Source organism: Plectropomus leopardus, chromosome 13, assembly GCF_026936395.1.
Source record: "Plectropomus leopardus strain MGB_pleo_1.0 chromosome 13, ASM2693639v1, whole genome shotgun sequence".
Lineage (NCBI taxonomy): Eukaryota > Metazoa > Chordata > Actinopteri > Perciformes > Serranidae > Plectropomus > Plectropomus leopardus.
This window is the reverse complement of record NC_142188.1, coordinates 1,256,613-1,278,073: the sequence shown is the minus strand read 5'-3', so window position 1 is coordinate 1,278,073 and position 21,461 is coordinate 1,256,613. Positions and strand designations below refer to the sequence as shown.

The 21,461-nt window shown below is 36.5% G+C and overlaps 2 protein-coding genes across 3 annotated transcripts in view; one reads left to right on the top strand and one right to left on the bottom strand.

Moving 5' to 3' along the window:
- LOC121954671 (uncharacterized) overlaps positions 1-21,461 on the bottom strand; it is a 212,105-nt gene that overhangs the window by 40,603 nt on the left and 150,041 nt on the right. The window lies entirely within an intron of this gene.
- On the top strand, positions 613-20,401 carry LOC121965897 (homeobox protein Hox-D4b). Its single transcript, XM_088086365.1, has 2 exons — positions 613-17,207; positions 18,627-20,401. Exons 1-2 carry the CDS (start codon positions 16,790-16,792, stop codon positions 18,962-18,964), a joined length of 756 nt encoding a protein of 251 aa, XP_087942491.1. The 5' UTR covers positions 613-16,789; the 3' UTR covers positions 18,965-20,401.

Here is a 21,461-nt window from a genome sequence, read left to right as displayed (position 1 = left end):
GCTTCCCTCAATTATTATAGCAACCGAAAAGCCCGAAAATGTTTCAAAGAAGGCGTATAATTCCACCTGAACACAAAGAAAAATTATTTTTCTTTGCTAAAAAGTACAAAAATGGACAATTATTATTTAAAGAGGAAAGGAACACTGCAGCCACTCAAATCAAATTCTGCAAGTTAAAAATGGCCACAAAACGTTTTTCTCAAACAGCATAAAAACTCTCAGATTAAGGATTTTTTTTTTTTTTTTTTTATCTTTGGCGCCATTGTGGAATAATGTGGCTCTGGGTGCGCGGCCTAATAATTTATGAACCCGCGTGGGAGCAGCAAAAGAAGAAGAAAAAAAGAAAAGCTGAGCACGTGACGGTAATAAAGTGTGTTTTATTGCCGGCGGTTTGACAAGCCCCAAAATATAACTCAGAGAAAATAGCCGACAGGCGGCCAGATGGGGATTGGTGGCCGATATTTGTCCGAAATCAACAGAATGCTCTTTGTGCGGTGGAGAGAAACACCGGAGACGGTTCCGTTAATCTGCTCCGATCCGCCGCGTCGGGATTTTACTGCAGCGAGCGGCCGCGTTTTAACGCGAGATTACAGAAACAAGTAAGTGCGTCTAGTTTTCATATTCGGCGCAGATATGAAGTTATGACTGTACGGAGCGGGGGGGCAGGTGGAGGCAGTGGTGAGGGGGATAAAGCTGTGGTCCGAGGAGCCCCAAAAGGCCCCTGTTTCAGTGTGTGAGAGGGTCCAAACATCCACCTGTAGTCTCACATTTAATCTAATTAACGCACAGTTTGGTCTGCAGTCTGTCGCACATTTGGAAATTAAATTCAAGCACTTTCAAGGCCTTGATCGGGTGAAATTCAAGGCATGTTTCAGTGGTAAGACACGGCATTGGTTCCTATTAGATATCTCTTTTCTTTTTTTCCAAATACATGTCGAGCTTTTAACCCTTTGAAAACCGTGCAAGTTGAGTTGGCATGGAGCTAAAGGCGATGAAGGACTTGTTAGGAAATGTCTCAGGTGACAAGAAAGTTATAAAACTAAAAAAGAAAACGAGAAAACAAAACGGGAAAATGAAAATGTCTGGAAAAGTATAGTTATATTTGCAGGTTATAATTGTTGAATATAATAATTAAAAATATGTCAAATTATGTTACAGCGCAAAAATGTATACACATATCAATTTTTAGCACTTTTTCGCGCGGTGGTCTTGTTTTTTCCTCTTTTTTCTTTAATTTTTCAGTTATTTTCTTATTACTTTTAACTATTTTCTTGCTCATTTTTGAGTCATGTCTTTTTAAATTGCTTTTTGCCTTCTCCCGGTGTTTTTTTTTTTTTTGGTGTGTGTTTAAAATCGCTCAGGTTTTGCTCAGGTTTCAAAGAACTTAATTAAAAATGTAATTCATAAAATTGCTGCTATATGTCAAAATAATAATTCAATACAAGATAAAACTCATCACGTGTCGGAGAATTTAATCTTCTTAGCGATATTTTAAGATCACAAAATATCCACCCTTGAGGTCAGTTAATTTTTTCAAACATTCTTTAATATCCTTTTTTTAAATTAAAAAATATCCAACGAAATGTCCTCTATTTGTTTAATTATTTATGTATTTATAATTATATAATATTTTTCATCGCGATTCTATTTTTTCTTTATTTTTTCATTAATAGATTCTGTTTTTCCGTATTTTATAGTACACGAAATGATACGTGTGTGTGTGTGTGTGTGTGTGTGTGTGTGTGTGTGTGTGTGTGTAATTTCGGCAGCATGTGTGTTCTTAAATTGTGTGAAGCGGGTAAACCTTCTTCCACGTGTTGAGGATTATCGGATTTAGGATTTTGACATCATAATCCCCCATTTAGGGACCGCGTATTAATAATAATGTAATTGTAAATAAAGTTTAATATGTAATAAAAGCTTGAAATGAAGCTTTGACGATGTTATTAGAAAACACATTTTAGATGATATATTTTTTTTATTTATTTATTTATTTATTTATTTTACTGTATTCATGTAAACACAGTTTGAGTTATCAGGACTTACGTGTTTTACGACTATCTGCGCAGCTCACACCAAACCTCCCTCATCTGTATTCAGGCTGTAAAAACAGCAGAACTTTATGACAGGAGGAAAATTCAGATTACAGACACAGCTGGGGACGCGCGAGAGAGGAAAAATACAAGAGCGACATTAATCTCTGAAACAACCTCCAACCAAATAACACTTACACTTTTGGTGCAGCGACTTTCTGTCTAAGTAAGAGTGTCGGAATTACGGTTGCAACTGCAGGGAAGATGATATTTTATCATTATTTTTAATTGCATGGTTGAAAACCTATCGAATGTAGATAATATTCAGCAACTTCGGCAACACTTACAGACTCTGAAATCTCCAGACATCCGAAGTATTTTAAATCAAAACTTATTCAGGATAACAACAAGAAAAGCTCGATATTTATGTTAGGACTCATGATTTGTGCCGGTCAGGGTGCAATAGTCTTATCTCTGTTTATATTAGTTTGTAGTCTACACTATTTTGGAAAATAAGTACTGAACGAATGATTGAATAAATAAGTAAATAAATAAATAACGTCTTGAGTTGTGATGTTAGTTATTGTACAAGAAAAATATGCTGACATGTAAACATATGTAAATGTTACTTGTCGTGCCATTATGAATAAAAACAGTTTAACTATAATAGAGAAACTATAATAGATAAATAAATAAATATTCATAGACTTAACAGATCTGAACTGGATTTTAATTTCACACTCATCCTTATTAGGATATTTTACTGCTGTTGTTGCTAATACTATTATTACTGTTGTTGTGTAAGTTAGCTCACTTCTTTTTGGCTCTATAGAGCTATTTAAATTGATCCTATTACACTGTAATCACAATTCGCTCCAAAAATAAATCTATTGTTGCACACAATGTGGCCTTTAAATATATTAAATTCTGCAATCTTGACTCAAACACGCTTTCATCAGTGTTTGTGCTGCATTTCGTCGTGCGCTTATTTTACAGTGAGACTCTGCGGCACAGGTCAGTCCGAGACGGTGCATGTGTTCCCATGCGGGGCTGGAGGTCGCAGTTAATGTCTAAACCGGGTTAGAGCAGCTCTCAGCTCGGCTTTGACCCGGCAGCGGGCCGGGGGCGGAGGGGTGAGCCGGCGGTCAGCCTGTCTAAGATGAAAAAGTGAAACGACCCCGAGAAAGAAAAGCCACTCCTGAAAGGCTTTATATGCCAGAGAGGCAGAGTTTGTCTGAAAGGCTGTTTACATGAAAAGCTGCTTTTTTTAAGGAACTATTCGGAGTTACAGGAGCTGAAGACACAACTGGGAGGTCTGCAGGAGAAATTATGAACCCAAAAATAATCTATAAACCTAAAAAGAGATACAAAATATTAGGCAATATAATAGTGCAAGCTGATGCTAATCAACACTCTACCTATAACTGAGAATCGATACATGAAGGGCGATTAACCCTTTGAAACCTGAGCAAATTGGCTTATCTTCCAAAAACAAGGATGGAGGACAATGAGCAACTTAACAGGACAGCAAGGAATTAGTAAAAAGTTACAATAAACTTACTCAGAATTTTTATTTATTTATTTTAATAATTCTGTCACCCTCTCTCTTTCTCTTTGTCACCTTTTGCAACCTTTTTTTTTTTTTTTTTTTTTGGTAAACCAAACAAATTACGTTTCAGGAATTTAAATGTTTATGAATGGCGTCTGAATCTAATTAAACTGGCTTGATCTCTTTCAAACACATGGGAAGACATTACAAATTACAAAAAGAATTACCTGAAATTTAGCAAAATTAATAAATAAATAAATAAACACCAGAGGTAAACACACAAACAAATAAAAATCAATAATCCACAAATAACAATAATAAATAAGTAAATATTAGAATATAATAAAGTAAATAATTATGAATGAATATATAGATAAAATAGTTAATAACTATTATAATAATAAAAAATTATAAATATTCTCTATACATCTTCCCTAATTTTTAAAAACTGTTATCTTCTAATCATTTTCCTCTAGTCAAATTTTCAGGTCTTTTTTTTGTTTTGTTTTGTTGTTTTTTTTCAGTTTTCGGATCATTTTTTGGCAATTTGCTCGTTGCCTTTTAGCCTTTTTTCTTTTTTAAGAAATCAGAGATTTAAATGTCAATGAAAGGTGTCTGAATGCAGCACAAGAAAACTGATGTTAATCCAGGTTTCAAAGGGTTAACCGGCAGCTGCAGGAATAATCGGTGAGGATGCATCTGGAAAAAATCGAACTAAATCCGCGGATCATATTTTGATATGAAACGGCTATTTTCTCGCGCTTTAACCCTTTAATATCAAACCAGCATTTGGTTTTTGCACAACAATAATCCATCCACAGAGACCCAAGTGAAACAATGGAGCTCGCGACTCCCGCAGGTCGCGTGAACTCTGCGTGGTCCCCAGCTCGAGCCCCTGCGTGGCCCTGTCCAGCGCGAGGACTAATGAAACGGTGAACCAGCGGTCAACGCTTCTGATTGACCCTCTGGCGACCCGTCGGCAGCTAGGCTACATTCTCCCAGAAGAATGCTCTTTGTAAAAAGCGAAACATCAGCCTGTTGTTGTTGTTGCCTCTAAAAGGAGTCCGCCAAAGTTCAGAGCTGGAGGTCCATTCAGGAGCTGCGAGCTAATGATCCTGCATTCACACGCCCATTCAGCAGCAGAGTTTAGGCTGGAATCATCGTGAAAAATGAAAGTTTTTAGGTCAAAGTCCTATTTTTTAGTGCAGGCATGGATTAATCGTCCTAAACTGAATAGATTTTTCACCATTTTTTTTTACTTTGCATCTGCAGAGAGGAGCTTCACACTCTGCACATTCATTAGTCAAAAATCCATTCAAAATGTGCAGAATTAATGTTTGAAACACTTTGCATTCAAGCAGTTCACACTGGGAATTATTAGTAGTACTTATTAGTACTTTTAATGTGCCAGAGTGCATAAAACAAAATCAAATAAATGTCCTAAAATCCTTGAAATGGCCAAAAAATCCTAGAAATTTCCTACAATCCAAGAAATGTCCTAAAACCCTAGAAATGTCCTCTAACATCATATTCTAAAATCCTAGAAACATCCTGAAATAGTCAAAGAAAGTCCAAAAGCTGAGAACTGTCCTAAATTCCGAGAAATATTGAAAAATCCCACAAATATCCTAAAATGCTAGAAATGTCCTGATATCCTAAAATTGTTCTTAAATCTGAGAAAACATCCTAAAATCCTAGACATTTCCCCAAATCCTACAAATATCCTAAAATCTTAGCAACGTCCTAAAGCCAAGAAATGTCCTAAAATCCTGGATATGTCCAAAAATCCTACAAATATTCTAAAATCCTGCGAAAATCCTGAATTTCTAGAAATGTGGGTAGATGTCTTGCGTATGGCTACAGTCTTACTCCGAACTCTGAGCTTTCATTAATCAAAAATCCATTCAAAATCTGCAGAATCAATGTTTGAAACTCTGTGTGTAAACCAATATGGCCCGCTGTTTCTCCAACTTCATGCAGCACCGAAGCTTTTTATCCTCAACAACAAATGTCTGAGAGCAGAGTTTTCAGCAGCCCCTCTCTCAAACAGCCATGGGAATTTACTGAATGTAAACAGCAAAATGAGTTCCTGCCAGGACGCAGAAAATTGCCCGAGGCGAGGACTGGAAACAGACGATCCCTCCGGCATGTTGACCCAAACCCACAGTTCAGACTCTCTCTCACACACACACACACACACACACACACACACACACACACACACACACACACACACACACACACACACACCACCTCTTATATTATCTGTACAAGTATATTTTATAATGTTTGACTAAAAACGTGAGGCGTGGGAATGGGAAAAGATGATTCATCAGTGATACTCAATCTACGGCCCCTGGGCAAAATCTGGACCGCGATTGTGATTCACAATAAAGTGATTCACACTGGGAATTGTTTTTGTACTTTTAGTCACCATAAGGTCCTAGATAAGACTTTAAAATCCAAGAAATCAGAAAATCCTAGTAATGTTCTAAAATCCCAGAAATTTCTCAACATCCTAGAAATGTCCAAAAATCATAGGAATACCCTAAATTCCAAGAAATGTCCTAAGATCCTGTGAATGTGTTCAAATCAGAGATATGTCCAAAAATCCTAGAAATGTCCTAAAATCCTAGAAATGCCCTAAAAGCCTATACTTTCCTACAATCGCACAAATGTCCTAAAATTCTACAATGTCCTAAAAAGAGATATGTCCAAAAATTTTAGAAACGCCCTAAAAATTTAGCAACATCGTAACATCAATATCCTAAAATCCTTTGTCCAAAAATCCCAGAAATGTCCTAAAATCCTAGTATCCTAATATACCAGAAATTTTGAAAATCTGAGAAACATACTAAATTCCTAGAAACATCTTAAAATCATATAATGTCTTACAATCTTACAAATGTCCCAAAGTCCTAAACTGTCTGAAAATCCTGGGAATCTTCTAAAACGCTAGAAATGTCCTGATATCCTTTAAACGTCTTTAAAATCCTATAAATGTCCTAACATCCTAGACAAGTCCTTGAATCCTAGTAACGTCCTACAATCCCAGCAATATCCTAAAATCCTATAAATGGCCTGGAATCCAAGAAAACGAAAATCTGAGAAACATCCAAAACGTCCTGAAATTTTAGATATGTCCTAACATCCAAGAAATGTCCTCAAATCCTGGAAATGTCCTACAATCCTAAAAACACCCTAAAAATATCCTGAAATCCTAAATCCTGATATCCCAGAAATGTCCAAAAATCCTACAAATTTCCTAGAATCCTAGCTACATACAAATATATGAGAAACGTCCAAAACCTGAGAAACATTCTAAATTCTTTGAAACATCCTAAAATCTTACAAATGTCCTAAAATCTTATAATGTTCTTCAATCCTACAAATCTTCTAAAATCCTCGAACTGTCCAAAAATCTTAGGAATCTTCTACAATTCTAGAAATGTCCTGATATCGTTGAAACTTCCTTAAAATCCTAGAAATGTTCTTGAATCCTTGGAAAATCCTACAGTCCTAGCAATATCCTAAAATCTTTGAAGTGTTCTGAAATCCCAGAAACATCCTGCAATCCTGGGAATATCCTTAATTCCTGGAAAGGTGCTTAATCAAACATCCAAAAATCCTGCAAATGTCCTGAAATCGTAGATATGTCCTAACATCCTAGAAATGTCCAAAAATCCTAGCTGGATCCTAATATATGAGAAACGTCCAAAATCCGAGAAACATCCAAAAATCCTAGAATCGTCCCAATTTCCCATAATGTCCTATAATCCTACAAATGATATCCTAAAATTGTTCTTAAATCTGAGAAAACATCCTAAAATCCTAGACATTTCCCCAAATCCTACAAATATCCTAAAATCCTAGCAACGTCCTAAAGCCAAGAAATGTCCTAAAATCCTGCAAATGTCCTAAAACTGTCATAAAATCCAAGGAATCTTCTAAAAGCCCTGAAATGTCCTTGAACCCAAGACATGTCCGACAATCCTGGGAATATCCTAAATTCCTAGAAATGTCCTAAATCTGAGAAACATCCAAAATCCTGCAAATGTCCTGAAATCGCAGATATGTCCTAACATCCGAGAAATATCCTCAAATCCTGGAAATGTCCTACAATCATAGTAATGTCCTAGAAATCCTAGCAACATCCCGAGAAACGTCCTGAGTCCTACGACTGAGGCTGCTGTCACCGGGGCACAGATAAACAGACTGGGATGAAAATCAATACATAATAATATATATTTGGCCCTTTATCTAATATGCACAAAACCAGAGCACGAAGAGACGAGAACGACGACGGCAACGATGATATCAGTCGTGTTGGTGAGACCGCCTGATTATATTTCAAAGCTCAGATATACAGCCGACGGCGTTTCTACCAGCCGGCAATCATAAACATCATCAGTGTGTTTCTGCAGGACCTCAGTGACAAATTTAGGAAACCTCAGAGTTCGTTTTAAACATTGTAATCTTCGTTTTTAGTCCAATCTGAGCTCCGGGCTGAAGAAATGATGCTGCTCACGTCGGCTCTGCGGCTGGTCGCTGGTAAACAGGCTGGTGGCTCATTAGCAAACGTTGGCAGCCGACCAAATGACATTACTCTACATCCTAAAAAGCCGAGGTAGCTGGCGAAGATGGAAAAAGGGGGATTAACCCTTTGAAATCTGCCAAAATTGGAGTGATGGAAAGAAAAAACACGTGGGAAAAAGGCCTCGAGCAACTTCAGAGGAAATGACAAAGAAATTAGCAAGAAATTAGTAATGAGTCCAAGAAACTTAACTGAAAATGAGCTAAATAAACAAACAGATAAATAAGCAAATATATAGATACTTAAATAAAAAGCCTACCTACCACCCGCAAACGCACACACACAAAGACAACCAATCAACCAAACACAGAAAAAAATGGTTAAAATAGATAAATTAAAAAAAAAAAAATTAAATACAGTTATGATTATTTTAAATACAATTTCCCTTAGCTCTTTAAAAAATATAAAAATAATTACTAATTTCTTGCAATTTGCAGGACATATCTTGCCAAATTGTTTGTTGCCTATTAATGAATAAATAAAAATAATTTTCAATATATGGGTATGATAATTTTATCACTTTTTCCAACCTGGATAAGCACCTGTAGTGAAATATTGTTGCAAACATTAATTAGAAATGCTCCTGCAGTGCTGAGCTGAAAAGACGATTTTAAAGTATTTTGGACAATAGCATTTAGTTTAATTACTGCACTGAAGCTGAGGACAAGCTGGTGTTTATTTTAGGTAAATTTGTCCTTTTCATTGGTGTTTCACTTGTTACACCATGTGCCATTATGACAGACTTCAGCTCCGTCTCCTGCTGATATTCTCATCTGTGAATCCGTCTCCCACTGAGCTGCTAAAAGTCAGATTTCATGCAGATATCCGCCTCGTCGCCGAGGCCGCCGGTCCTCTGGTCTTACTTGCTCACAGTAATTACACGTATGTATCAGAACTAATGTACCTTAATGAGTTACTGATGTCAAAAAGCTACACGCTACAAGCCCTGTTAATGGTTTTAATCAGTCATACTCTGACTGTGCTCAACCATGGAAACACGTATCTTAAAAAAACGAAGGGATACAATACGACGAAAGAAAAGGAATCTCTGCGAGGACGTGTGAGTGTAAATCTCTGTCAGCGACAAAAAGAAGTCATCAGCAGCGAGCCGTGACGTGAACCTTCGCCCATGTATACCCTGTAGAACCGAATGTGTGTGGAGCTGCCTCAGTCACAGATTGGGTTCTGGGGGAGTCTATGGGCGATGACGAACCATCCATCAAAATCAGAGGGAGTGGAACCGAAACCCGGCGACTGTTAACAGCGCATCAGCTTCGTGGTCCTGCTCTCTTTCACTCTCTACAACTCACTCTTTCCTGGAGGCCGCGGAGATGTCGGCAGCAGGCGGGTTTACATTTCAGATTCGCACAAAACCAAAGCGATATCTTTGAAATGTCAATTAAACACAATCGACTGTTTCCACTGAGTGATGTTGTGCGACTTCTCTGGTGATAACATCCCAGTAACCACGGTGATGGATGTTCAAAACATCTGCAGCTTTATTTCTATTGCAGCCACAGCACTAGCCATCATTATTTCCAATCCAGGGCCACGTAGGCGCGTTATGGAGCCATGATGGAAAGGCGGCCCCTTATATGTGGAAGTGTCCACACATGAGGGATTTCTGGGAGATGTAGTCCACGATTTCACAGAGGAATTGTGGATTCAAAACTTTCTCAGACTTATATAATGCAATAACAGCTCTTGTAGCTCCTGCTGCATCATGAGGGAGCCAGTTCCTACTGACAAGCACATAGACACAGCAACATGTGACCTCACAGCATCATGTGACCTCACAGCATCATGTGACCTCACAGCATCATGTGACCTCACAGCGTCATGTGACCTAGAAAAGACTAAAAAGTGTTTCCATTGCAGTTTTGGAAAAACTTTTTTGAATCACCTGAAATACCACCTCATGCGAGCGTTAAAACTGTTATTGTGCTAAATTATTATTGTAAATTTTTTTTTGGAACTTGACGTGTTTCCATTAGGCGTATTTTATATTCGCAATTTCAATTCGTGCAGTTTGAGGGTTAATCGAAACCCAGTTTGAAGCGCTGCTAAGGAGCTTGAAGGTGTCTGTATGGCGGGTATGAGGGGAGGTTGATGGGTCCATCTGACCCTGGACTTTCACCCGGGAGCCCGCTGAAACAAACCGTGATGTTTTTTTTTCTAAACCTAACCACATGCTTTTGTTGCACAAGGAAATAAACAAAAATACGAGGTGTTTCACCGATGTTTACGTATATTTTGAAAAGACTGTATGCATCTAACGATTTTCCATGAAAGCCGAAGAGTATTCTAAAAAGACACAATGCATTTAACCCTTTAAAACCTGAGAAAATTGGCCTGATTTCTTTCAAAAACATGGGAGGAAGGCAATAAGTAACTTTGCAAGAAATGTCATAAAATAATGACAAGAAATTACTTAAAATTTACACAAAAATTGCCAAAAAATTTGCAAAATAGAAAAGTAAAAAACAAAAACAAGAAATGACCTAAAAAGAAGCGCTGAAAATGTTTTTTATCTTTCCTATAACATAATTCTAAGTACATAATTATGAATAAAGTTTTCTTGAACATTTTCTCTTTTTTTGAGTAGTATTCTCTCTCTCCTTTCTTTTTCAGTTCATTTCTCATGTCACTTTTTAGTAATTTCGTGCAGTTTGCAGGAGATATCTTCCTTAGTTGCTCATTGCCTTTTTTTGTGTGTTTTTAAAATAAATCAAACCAATCTGCTCTGGTTTCAAAGGTTTAAATGTTTGTTAAAAGCACCCAAATGCAACACAAGAAAACTGATGAGTTTCCAGGTGCATTCTATATTCACAATTTCAATTTGCACAGTCTGAGGGTGAATGAACACCCGTTCGGGAGGAGAGCGCGAGGAACTCAGGTTGTCTTTGCTGTTTGGGAACTGATTGGCAGACTGGGCAGGATGGTTTGCACGTGCAGAGTTAGTGTGCGATGTGATTACACTGCTGGATGTAATTCCCTGGCAGCATTTAAGTTCGCTCAGTTGAGTCTTGATTAAGAAAGCTATTTGGTTGCAGCACAAAGCTTAAAGGAATGAATCACTCCCCAAATGCTCCTTTCTGTATCAGGGACTCAGTTCAGAAAGAAAGTGGTTTTCTCCCATGCCTCCACGATGAACGAAGAGCCCTTAAAAACTCTCAATGAATTAAAGCTAAATGGGACTGTGTGTAAAAGCTGCAAAACTACATCAAAACATCTGTTTACAAACTCTCACACAGCTGGTGTATAATCCAAGTCTCATTCATGCAGTCGTGTATTCAGTCTTGGCACTAACCGGACTGGAAAAACAGCAACAAGCTGCGGAAAATTACCCTTTTTTTGGTGGTAAAAACAACCAATTTTGTAGCTTGTTGATCTCAAACAGCGTTCTGCAGCTCGCCAGGCATCGAAACCATCCTCTCCGCCCGCACATGACAAAGTCAGCTCATATGTCACTTTAGAAATGTCACTATAGTGCACATGAAACCTGCATGAACCCATTAGGCTGAAAACTTATCAGCTTTGTTTTTAATAATTTAGCTGCTATATTAATAGATTTTTGATATATTTTCTTCCATACTGGGATTTTCCAAACCAATCACCAGGAATTATGTAGCGGGCACATTGAAACTTTGCTGTGGTTAACACGTGGTTAAGTTTAGGTCCAAAATACTTTAAATACCTGCTTTTTGTGGCGATGTCCCTGCTGGATAAACAGTGACAGCTCGTTAAAACACCCACATTTGTTTGCTGAAAAGCTGCTGGAAACACGGCAATGACTCACTAAAACGTCCACCATCCCCTCCACCTCTACATGACAGTCAGCTCAAATATTACATCACTTTAGAGACTCTGATATGATAAATATGAACGTCTATGTAACATATCCATGATTTACAGAATTTACAATGCCAACGTTTTCTTTTGGTGACTAAACTGACTCAGGACCTTCCTAAACATCTGCATTTTAGCTAAAATGTCACTATAAAATACTTCTGATTAAACGGCACAGACACTCCATCAGTGCGTGATTCTGTTTATGCAAAAAGTTTTACATGATTTCTTGAATATTCATGTGTTTGTGAAGTACTGAGGATACAAGTGGATGAATGAGACTGATTATTATCTGAATATTAGTGGTGTGAGTTTGTGAACAGATGATATGATTTTGGTGATGTTTAACAACAAAACAAAATAAAAACATAAAATAAATGAAGTTAGTAATATAGATATATCAACAATACTCTTGAAAATTACAGTACATTGAAAAAACTTTTTTTTTTTTCCAAATCTACAGTTTATCTTTATGAAGAGTTTATTTTCTCATTTCCTATGCTTTTCGCCAGATAAATGTTTCGTATATAAATAACCACAATAACAATTGTGCATCATTCTCATGTTCTAAATCAATATGGGTTTTTTTGTTACTAAACAAAAATTTGACAAACAATTTTCTCTGTTTCTGGAGTCGTTGTTCACTGTGGAGGCACATGAGAAAATGATCAGTTTATTCCTGAATTTAATGCAGCACCAGAGAGTCACTGATATACAAATGGTCTTTAAAGTATTCCTTTAAACTCAGGAAAAATAAACTCAACATGGCTTTCTGTCCCAATGATTTCAAAGTATTTTGTCATTCTGTTTTCTTTTGTTTTTTTGTCTAACTTTTTGAGTACACACACTCGCACACATCTACATTTTAGCTACTGACTAACACACTTAAAATCCAAAGTTACCTATCAGTTTTTTATTTTCCTCACAGCCATATTGCCTGTAATTTAGATTTGCAGGAATCTGCACATCTGGTTCCTGTTTTTGTCACGACAGTTCACAGTAATTCTTATAAATATGTTGCGTTAATGTTGCCAAATGTCTGAAATTGAAGCTTTAAATAATATACAAGAGGCTGAAAATCTTCCTGTGAAATTCTAATACGAGCAGCTAACAGTGAACACTCAGACTTCCCACTGATTGGATTTTGTTTTCATGTTAAAATGCTCCGCCTGTGTGCTCAGAAGGGAAGGAAAAACTATTCAAACTGACATAAACGTGAGATTTAGTCACTTTATCACCTCTGTGGAAGCTTATCAGTCATTTTCTGTCACTCGTTATGAGCCACTGCGAACAAATGACTCATTAGATCTGATAAATTCAGCTCTTATAGTCCACTTGTACGCTGTGAGCCAAAACCGCCAAACCATTTACACCCTCTGCATGAGCTGCTTTAGTGCCGCAGCCAAGCAAAAACATTTCCTTCCTCCTCTCTTTATTAGAGGATTATTATGGGGTATATTAGGCAGAAGGAACAGCACATCGCAGGACGTATTAAGAGCTTTTTGGCCGAGCATCAGACCTTCAGAGAGCAGCAGCTGCAGCCAGACAAGAAATCTCATGAGATCCTGAAGGATATAGTCGATTTACAGTCGACTACTGCATTTCTTTTAGAGTGATTGAACATTTTGGAGAAGAAAAAAAAACAAAGAGAAAATATTTATGCACACAGAATATAAGAACCCTCATCAGGAGCATTTAAAGACATTAGACTGGACATCTGGATCCAGGCTTCTTATCATTATTATTACTGTTCATTATTTATGTGAGCATGAGGGACAGACAACATATACTTATTTTGGCTGAGGGAAGGGCACCAACTTTCAACTTTCAATGGCTGTATCATTTCACTGCAAATGTTTAAGGATGTCATATATTCTCTAAAAATTTCTGATTTTATTTCTCTAAAATTTTAGTGATTAGTATTTTTTTAATTGGATTTTTTTTACTATAAAAATTTTGGTGATTTAAAACTTTTTTTTGTCTTTTTGCCATTTTTTTCATTACATTTTTGGGTTATTTTTTTTTTTTTAAAAAAAAAAAAAAAAAAAAAGATCATTACCATACTTTCATTTTCTTTTTCTGTAAAAGTTTCTAATGTTTTTTTTTCTCTAAAACTTTTTAAACCTTTTTTTTCTTTTTTCTTTTCAAGTTTTTGGCGATTCAAATTGCATGTTTTTTTTTTTTCATTTAACATTTTTGCTGATTTAAAAACAAAAAATTGGTGATTTCTTGTCTTTAAAACATTTTGAGCATTTTTGTCCTTTAAACATTTTGGCAATTTTTTTCTTTCAATTTTTTTTTTTCACTTAAAAAAAAGGTGATTAAATTAGTTTTTTTTTTTCTTTTTTTGACAAATTTCTTTTTCGTTGAAAAATTTAGGGAATATTTTGGCTTTTTTTCTCCTTAAAATTATGGTCAATTTAAAAAATGCTTGCTTTCCAAACCTGTGGGACCATGAAAATAAAAATAGGCAAAAAATCGTACTATTTATTACAGCCAGAAACTTAAAAACTAAATTTTAAAAGATCTGATGGTCCTTCAACACATCATGTGGGACCATCGTGCATTTCAGGAAGGCTCAAGGAAAAATATTTGTTTTTTCGAGGGTCAAAAAAAAAAACCAACAACCACAAAAAAAACAAACAAAAAAAACCAAAACAAACAAACAGCCATCTCCTTCCTCTGGTAAATAAAGAACAGTCCCTTAGGCCTAATCTCATTTTACTAAAACTACAAGATAGATAGATAGATAGATAGATAGATAGATAGATAGATAGATAGATAGATGCAATGCATGCCTTGGGCGCTAGGCATATTAATGACTTTTTCTCCGTGTGAGGGCTTAAATTTTGCATTTATCTCTTTCACTTTATTCGATTTTGAATTCCGCGTTATTCATTTTTCAGAGCTGTCGCATTATTTCTCCTGGTGTCATTTTTTAAGAGGAGCAATGCCTTTAAAGGCCGGGCTGGTGGAGGAGGAGGTGGAGGAGGAGGTGAAGGAGGAGAGCGGGACACCTCGGGCTGACCCCGGACTAACAAAGCCATCTACTAGTCACTGTCTGCGACCCTTTTATCTCTTTCTCCTCTTGTTTTGTTGTCCGTCCTTTGACTCGCCACAAGGCCAAATATGGCCCCGCAGCACCTCAATATGGGCCGCATTAATTTTTCAGCTCCGGCCATCTGTGAGGGGAAAAGTCACCAAAGCTAAAAGTCATAAATCTACAGTCCGCGCGCGCTCAATGGGAGGGAGGGGGAGGTGAGAGGGGAGGCGGCAGATAAAGACACGAGGATAGAGATAGATAGATAGATAGATAGATAGATAGATAGATAGATAGATAGATAGATAGATAGATTTGTTGTTGGCACCCTTCAAAGGGAACAAGGTTCTGGGTAAAACAACCAGAAATGGTTCTTACACCATAGGAGGGTTCCCCGTAGAAGCTCTTAGGGGTTCCTGGGTGGAACCTTTCACAGATGGTTGCAGGATTGTCCTTGCAGAGAAATGTCCAAAAATCTGAGAAATGGCCAAAAATCTATGTTCCTACATCCTAAAATGTGCTACAATCCTAAAAACGTCCTAAAGTCCTAGAAAGGCTCTGAAATCCAAGAAATTTCCTAAAGTGCTAGAAGTGTCCTTAAATCCTAGAAACATCTTTAATGTCCTAAAGTCCTAGAAATGTCCTAAAATCCTGTAATCGTCCCTTAATCCTAGAAACGTCCTTAAATCATAGAACTGTCCTAAAATCCAAGAAACATCCTATAATCCTAGAAGTCTTTAAGTCCTAGAAACGTTCTGAAATCCCAAATGTCACAAAATCCTAGAAATTATTTTAAATTTGAGAAATGTCCTAAAATCCGAGTAACACCCTAAATTCCAAGAAATGTCCTAAAATCTGAGAAACGTCCCTAAATCCCAGAAAAAGTCCTAAAGTCTGAGAAGTGTCCTAAAATCCTATAAAAGTCCTAAAGTCCGAGAAACATCCTGGAATCCTAGAAATGTAAGTCAGAAATGTCCAAATGTGATAGAAATGTCATAAAACCCTAAAAGAATCCTAAAATACATCCCTCAATACTAAATTTCCCATATCTAAGAAAGATCAGAATATCCTCAGTGTCCTAAAGTCGTAGAAATGTCTTTAAATCCTAACTGTGTTTAGGTCCTAGAAACTAAAATTCTTGATAAGTCGTGAATGTCATAAAATCCTAAGTCCTAAAGTCCTTTGGAAGTCTTTAAATCATAGAAATATCCATAAATCATAGAAATATCTTTAAATCTGAGAAACGTCCTCAAATCCAAGAAGCATCCTTAAATTCTTGAAACATATACGGGGCTGCTGTGACTGGCCCCTGGCCCCCTGTCATTTTATAAAAGTGGCCCCCAGGCCAGGCAAAGCCAGTTGAATATCTGCATTAAAATCTCTAAAATCGGATTAATTCTCGATAATAATTTGTCTCCGGGACTCTTAACATTATTTTTTAGCGTCCACAAACATCTATTCTAACATTTTTCCCCTCCAGCAGAACTTCATTAGTCCTGTAATGAAGTTTTTTTTTTCCTCCTCCAAATTATCCCATTACGTCTGACACAAACAACCCGAGGTGGCCCCTCCGATTGGCTGTCCGCGGGGTCACGTGGCCCGCGCGGCCGTCCGTCTATTTGACAGCCGCAGGATGGCTTGATGCCAGAGGGGGAGAAAGAGACAGAGAGAGGGGAGAGAAAGAAAAATTAGTATTCTCCTACCAGCCTCGCTATAAATCAATCATGGAGTCCTACGTGCTGAGCTGTAAATATGCTGAGCCGCAGTTCCCGCCTTGTGAAGAAGATTACAGTAATTTTAGTGACCAAGGGGGGTATTACAACAACCCCCAGGACAGTGGCACTTATGGAGGGGGCTATCAGCCCGTGCAGCCCCCTCCGCCTCCATACGCACCACAACAAACCGGCTATCACTCGCTGCAGGGCCACCAGCACCGGGAGGATGCAGAGGAGCAGCCGTACCCCGGATACAGAGACGCGAGCACCGGGAAGGAGGCGAGGTTCCCCGCGGGTGACCTCCAGTGCCAGGCCTGGATGACCTGCGCGAAGCCCGCTCAGGTGCAGAGGAAAGCGGCCTGCACGGGGAAGGACAAGCCGCCCATTGTTGTCTACCCGTGGATGAAGAAAGTGCACGTCGCGCACGGTGAGATAACACGCGCAGTTTTATCTCTGCATCATTTCACTTTATCTGATGCGAATGTTTATGTTTTTCTTTCCTTCTTTCTTTCTTTCTTTCTTTCTTTCTTTCTTGTGTTTTGTCCATTTGTGACCTATTGTGAGTTATTTATGATCTCAGTGAGAGTCAGGGAGAATTACAACCGCTATAAAGTTTTATGGCCCTGCCACAGCGCGCGTGTGTATGTGTGTGTGCGAGAAAGTGTGTACGTGTGTGCGTGCGTGCACAAATTGTGTGTGTGGTGTGCAAAGCTGCAGCTGAACAAAAAGCTGTGAGTTAAAAGTACAGAAAAATCGTCTCTTGGAGTTCTTCCCGGCTCAACCACAAATTAAGATTAACACTTAAATAACATTACACATGATAATAACTGCAATAATATTTAAATAAGATTTTTAAAATGCTTGTCTTCCGGGCTAATTCAGTTTTGTTTATGTTAATTAGGTGTGCACAAGCGTATTGCTATAAATCCTCAGTATAATATAGAAATTAAGGATTTAAAATAAAAGGAGTAAAACAAAATCAGTATATATATATATTATATTGCTTGCTGAAACTGCTGGGCATATTGGCTTGATTAAATAAAAAAAAAAAAAACATGGGAGGAAAGTAATAAGCAACTTAAGAAGGAATGAGCAAGAAATTAATAGAAAATTACCTGAAACAGAGAAAAAAAAAGTAAAAATAAAAAACAAACAAAGATATAACTTGAAAAGAAGGCGGTAAGAATTAAAATAACAATAAAATAAAAACATTTTTCTGTAAAATAATTTTAATTATATAATTATAATAATTATCACGTCCAGGGCATTTTCTCTAGTTTTTTGATCATTTTAATGATTACCTGATAATTTCTTTAAAAAAAACATGAGCAAGAAATTAGTGAACAGATAGAAGAAAATTAACTAAAAATAAGTAAAAAAAAAAAAAGAAAGAAAAAAGAAAGATAAAAAGAAGTTTGTAAAATAAACAAAACAAAAAAAAATCACTGGCAAGAAACTAGAAAAAAATATATCCATATGGGCAAAATAAAAAGAGTCAAAAACAAAGAAGAAAACGAGCTAAATACATGGCTTAAAATATATATACTTATGTAAAATGATTACGTTATATCATAATTATAAATAGTTACATTTTCAGGAATTTTTCCTATTTTTTTTAATAATATCTAATAATAGGCTATTTTGAGGTCATCTTTTGCTCACCTTTTACAGATTTATTATTTTTACATTTTCTTTCAGTGTTTTTGAAAGACATCAAATCTTTTTTTAATTTATCAGAGTTTTAAATGCTTGTGAAAGGTTTTAAAAAGCAGCATAAGAAAGGTGATGTCGATCCATATGTCCATGTATACTTTAAATTCTAATTAATATTTATATTTTACTCCAGTTAATCCTAACCACGTGGGCCCGGAGCCGAAGCGCCTGCGGACGGCCTACACGCGCCAGCAGGTTCTGGAGCTCGAGAAGGAGTTCCACTTCAGCCGCTACCTCACGCGCCGCCGCCGCGTCGAGGTGGCCCACGCGCTCTGCTTGTCGGAGCGGCAGGTGAAGGTGTGGTTCCAGAACCGGCGCATGCGCTGGAAGAAGGACAACAAGCTGCCCAACACCAAGGGGAGGAGCAAAAACAAGAAGGCGACGGACAACAACAACAACAACAACAACAACAACAACCAGAACAGCAGCAACAGCAACAGCAACAGTGCAAAGGCGCTGATAACCGTCTGAAGTTTGGCCCTTACAGGCAGCCATACTCGCACCTTCACTCCCCAAAAACTGATCCAGAGTGACTCAAATTATTCTGCTTTAAAATCAAAAACTTTCCATCTGCAGGCAGAAATAAGGCTTTATAAATCCACGAATGTATTTTTGCCTTTTTTAAATTTTTTTTTATATTTCATCTGTTTGTTGACATTGCGTATGATTATAGTCCGATATTTAATTGATTAATTCATTTTTAGGAGTCTTAAATGTAACGTCAAGGCTGCAGATGATTTCACATCTCTGCAGAAATTAAATAGTTTTATGTTTAGAAATCCGACATGAGCTCCGTGCCTGAGTTATTGGAGAGTGTCTTTTTTTTGGAGAAAACAGGGTTTTATTTCTACAGGGTAAACACAATACAGGGTTTTTAAAAAATAAGAACTAACTAAAATATAAAATAGCCTAACTTATGAATATGCACATTACCAAAATGTTGTTTCCACATGCTGGCGCTTAATGGCCCGGTGGCTGACTTGCAGAAAAGTTGGTCAAATGTTTTAAAATTTTATTTTGTACATAGGGGAGCATCCAAATATTTTGTAGGATAAGTAGCCATATCGTGCAGATTTTTAATTTCCAAAGTTCAATGAGCTTTTTAAAAATAATTTAACCCCTTGATCAAATTGGCTTGATCTCTTCAAAAAAAAAAAAAAAAACATGGGAAAAGGGTGACATGACATTAGAAAATGAATGTAAAAGAGCCAAATTATAACAAAAAACCCTGAAAACAAAGAAAATTTGTACAAAACATAAACTGAGTAAATTACATTAAAAGGGTGCTTATATAATAAAAATAATTATTTAAAACAGTTTCAATAAATATTTAATAATAATATAAATAGTTTTTTTTTATTTTTTAAATTTACAAATACATTCGAAGAATAGTTTTTGCCAAGTTGCTCCTTGCCTTTTTTCCCATGTTTTTAATTTTTAATTTTTTAAAGCAAACCAATCTGCTCTGATTTGTTTAAATACTTGTGAGATCGCCTGAACGCAGCACAAGACAAGAGATCCAGGTTTTAAAGGGTTATGGTGGAAATTATACGGGAGTAATAAAACAGGTTTTTAATGCACGATGTTAACTGTAGAGGTATTTTCTCAGGGTGACAGGGTTTTTACAGAACACAGCTTTCTAATGTTTGATGTTTTTGATTCACAAAATATGTTCTCTCTTTGATTCCAGTTTATATGCTATTAATTTCGATTATAGCCCACGCCAGTACTTATTTTCATTTGTATTATTTAGAAGCATATTTTATTCTTTGTAGCAGCAAGTATCTCTGATCTTTTTTTATGACTTCATCTTTGAAAAAAAAGATTTTTTTTTAAAAGTGGAAATGTTTTGATAAAATACTTGGATGATAAAAAAAATAAAAATAAAAATCGTTTTAAACCGCAAAACTGTCCATATTTTTCTTATCACACATGCACGCACACGCACATACACACACACCATCTGTTGTGACCGCACTTCTTTGTTGGAGGCTAAGGAGATGGCAGAGGATAAACGGAAGTGACGTAGACATTACCTCACACACGACACGTTTATGAATGAAATAATTCATAATCGTCTTTTTTCCCTCGAAAAACAACAACAAAAACATCAGTGCAGAAGATCAATAATTTCAAAAGTAAAAACATATCCAACATAATTTCTAACAGACGATGCTCTGTAAAACAGACGATCTTCGTTTCACTCATAATTTAAGGCAGCATGAAGCCGCTCGAGCTGACAAAAGATAAATATCTGGTCCGTGAATGTTTCCCTCACAGCGGGAGAACAGAAAATGTGCTCTGAATGACTCTAAACTCTGATCCTCAACGTTTCATCACGAGAGCGACGGTTTCTTTAACTGCGGTCAGACAAAATAAAGCTCTGCACATTTTAAGGTTAAACACGTGCTTTCAGGGTTTCTGTATGTGTGAGCTTGTAGGTCTGACGTCCTATATTCCATTTGTGCGGTTGGACTGTCATTATTTTCTTTTCTTTTCTTTTTAATTTTTTTTTATTTATTTTATTATATTATTTTATTTATTTTATTTTTATTCATTTATTTAATTTTTTTTTTATTTTATTTTTTGACTTGAGCATGTTTTTACACTTTCTGCTTTATTTGTTTGTCACGTTTTTATTTTATTTTACTTTATTTAATTTCATTTTAATTCTTTAATGGGCTTTAACTTGTGTTGCGTTCTTACTTTTACTGCTTGGTTTGTTGATCTGTTTGATTTGTTTATTATTTTATTTTATTTCATTCGATTCATTTAATTTTATATTTTATTGGTTTTATCTTGGGTGTGTTTTTACATTCACTTTATTTTCTTGATCTGTTTTATTGGTTTATTTTAAGGTGTGCTGGGTGGGTGTATGGCTTTTGGTTTAGTGTAATGTTTATGTGTTTGTATGATTTATTTGATTGTGTCTGTATCTGTTTGTATGCTATGTGTGTATTTTTATGTG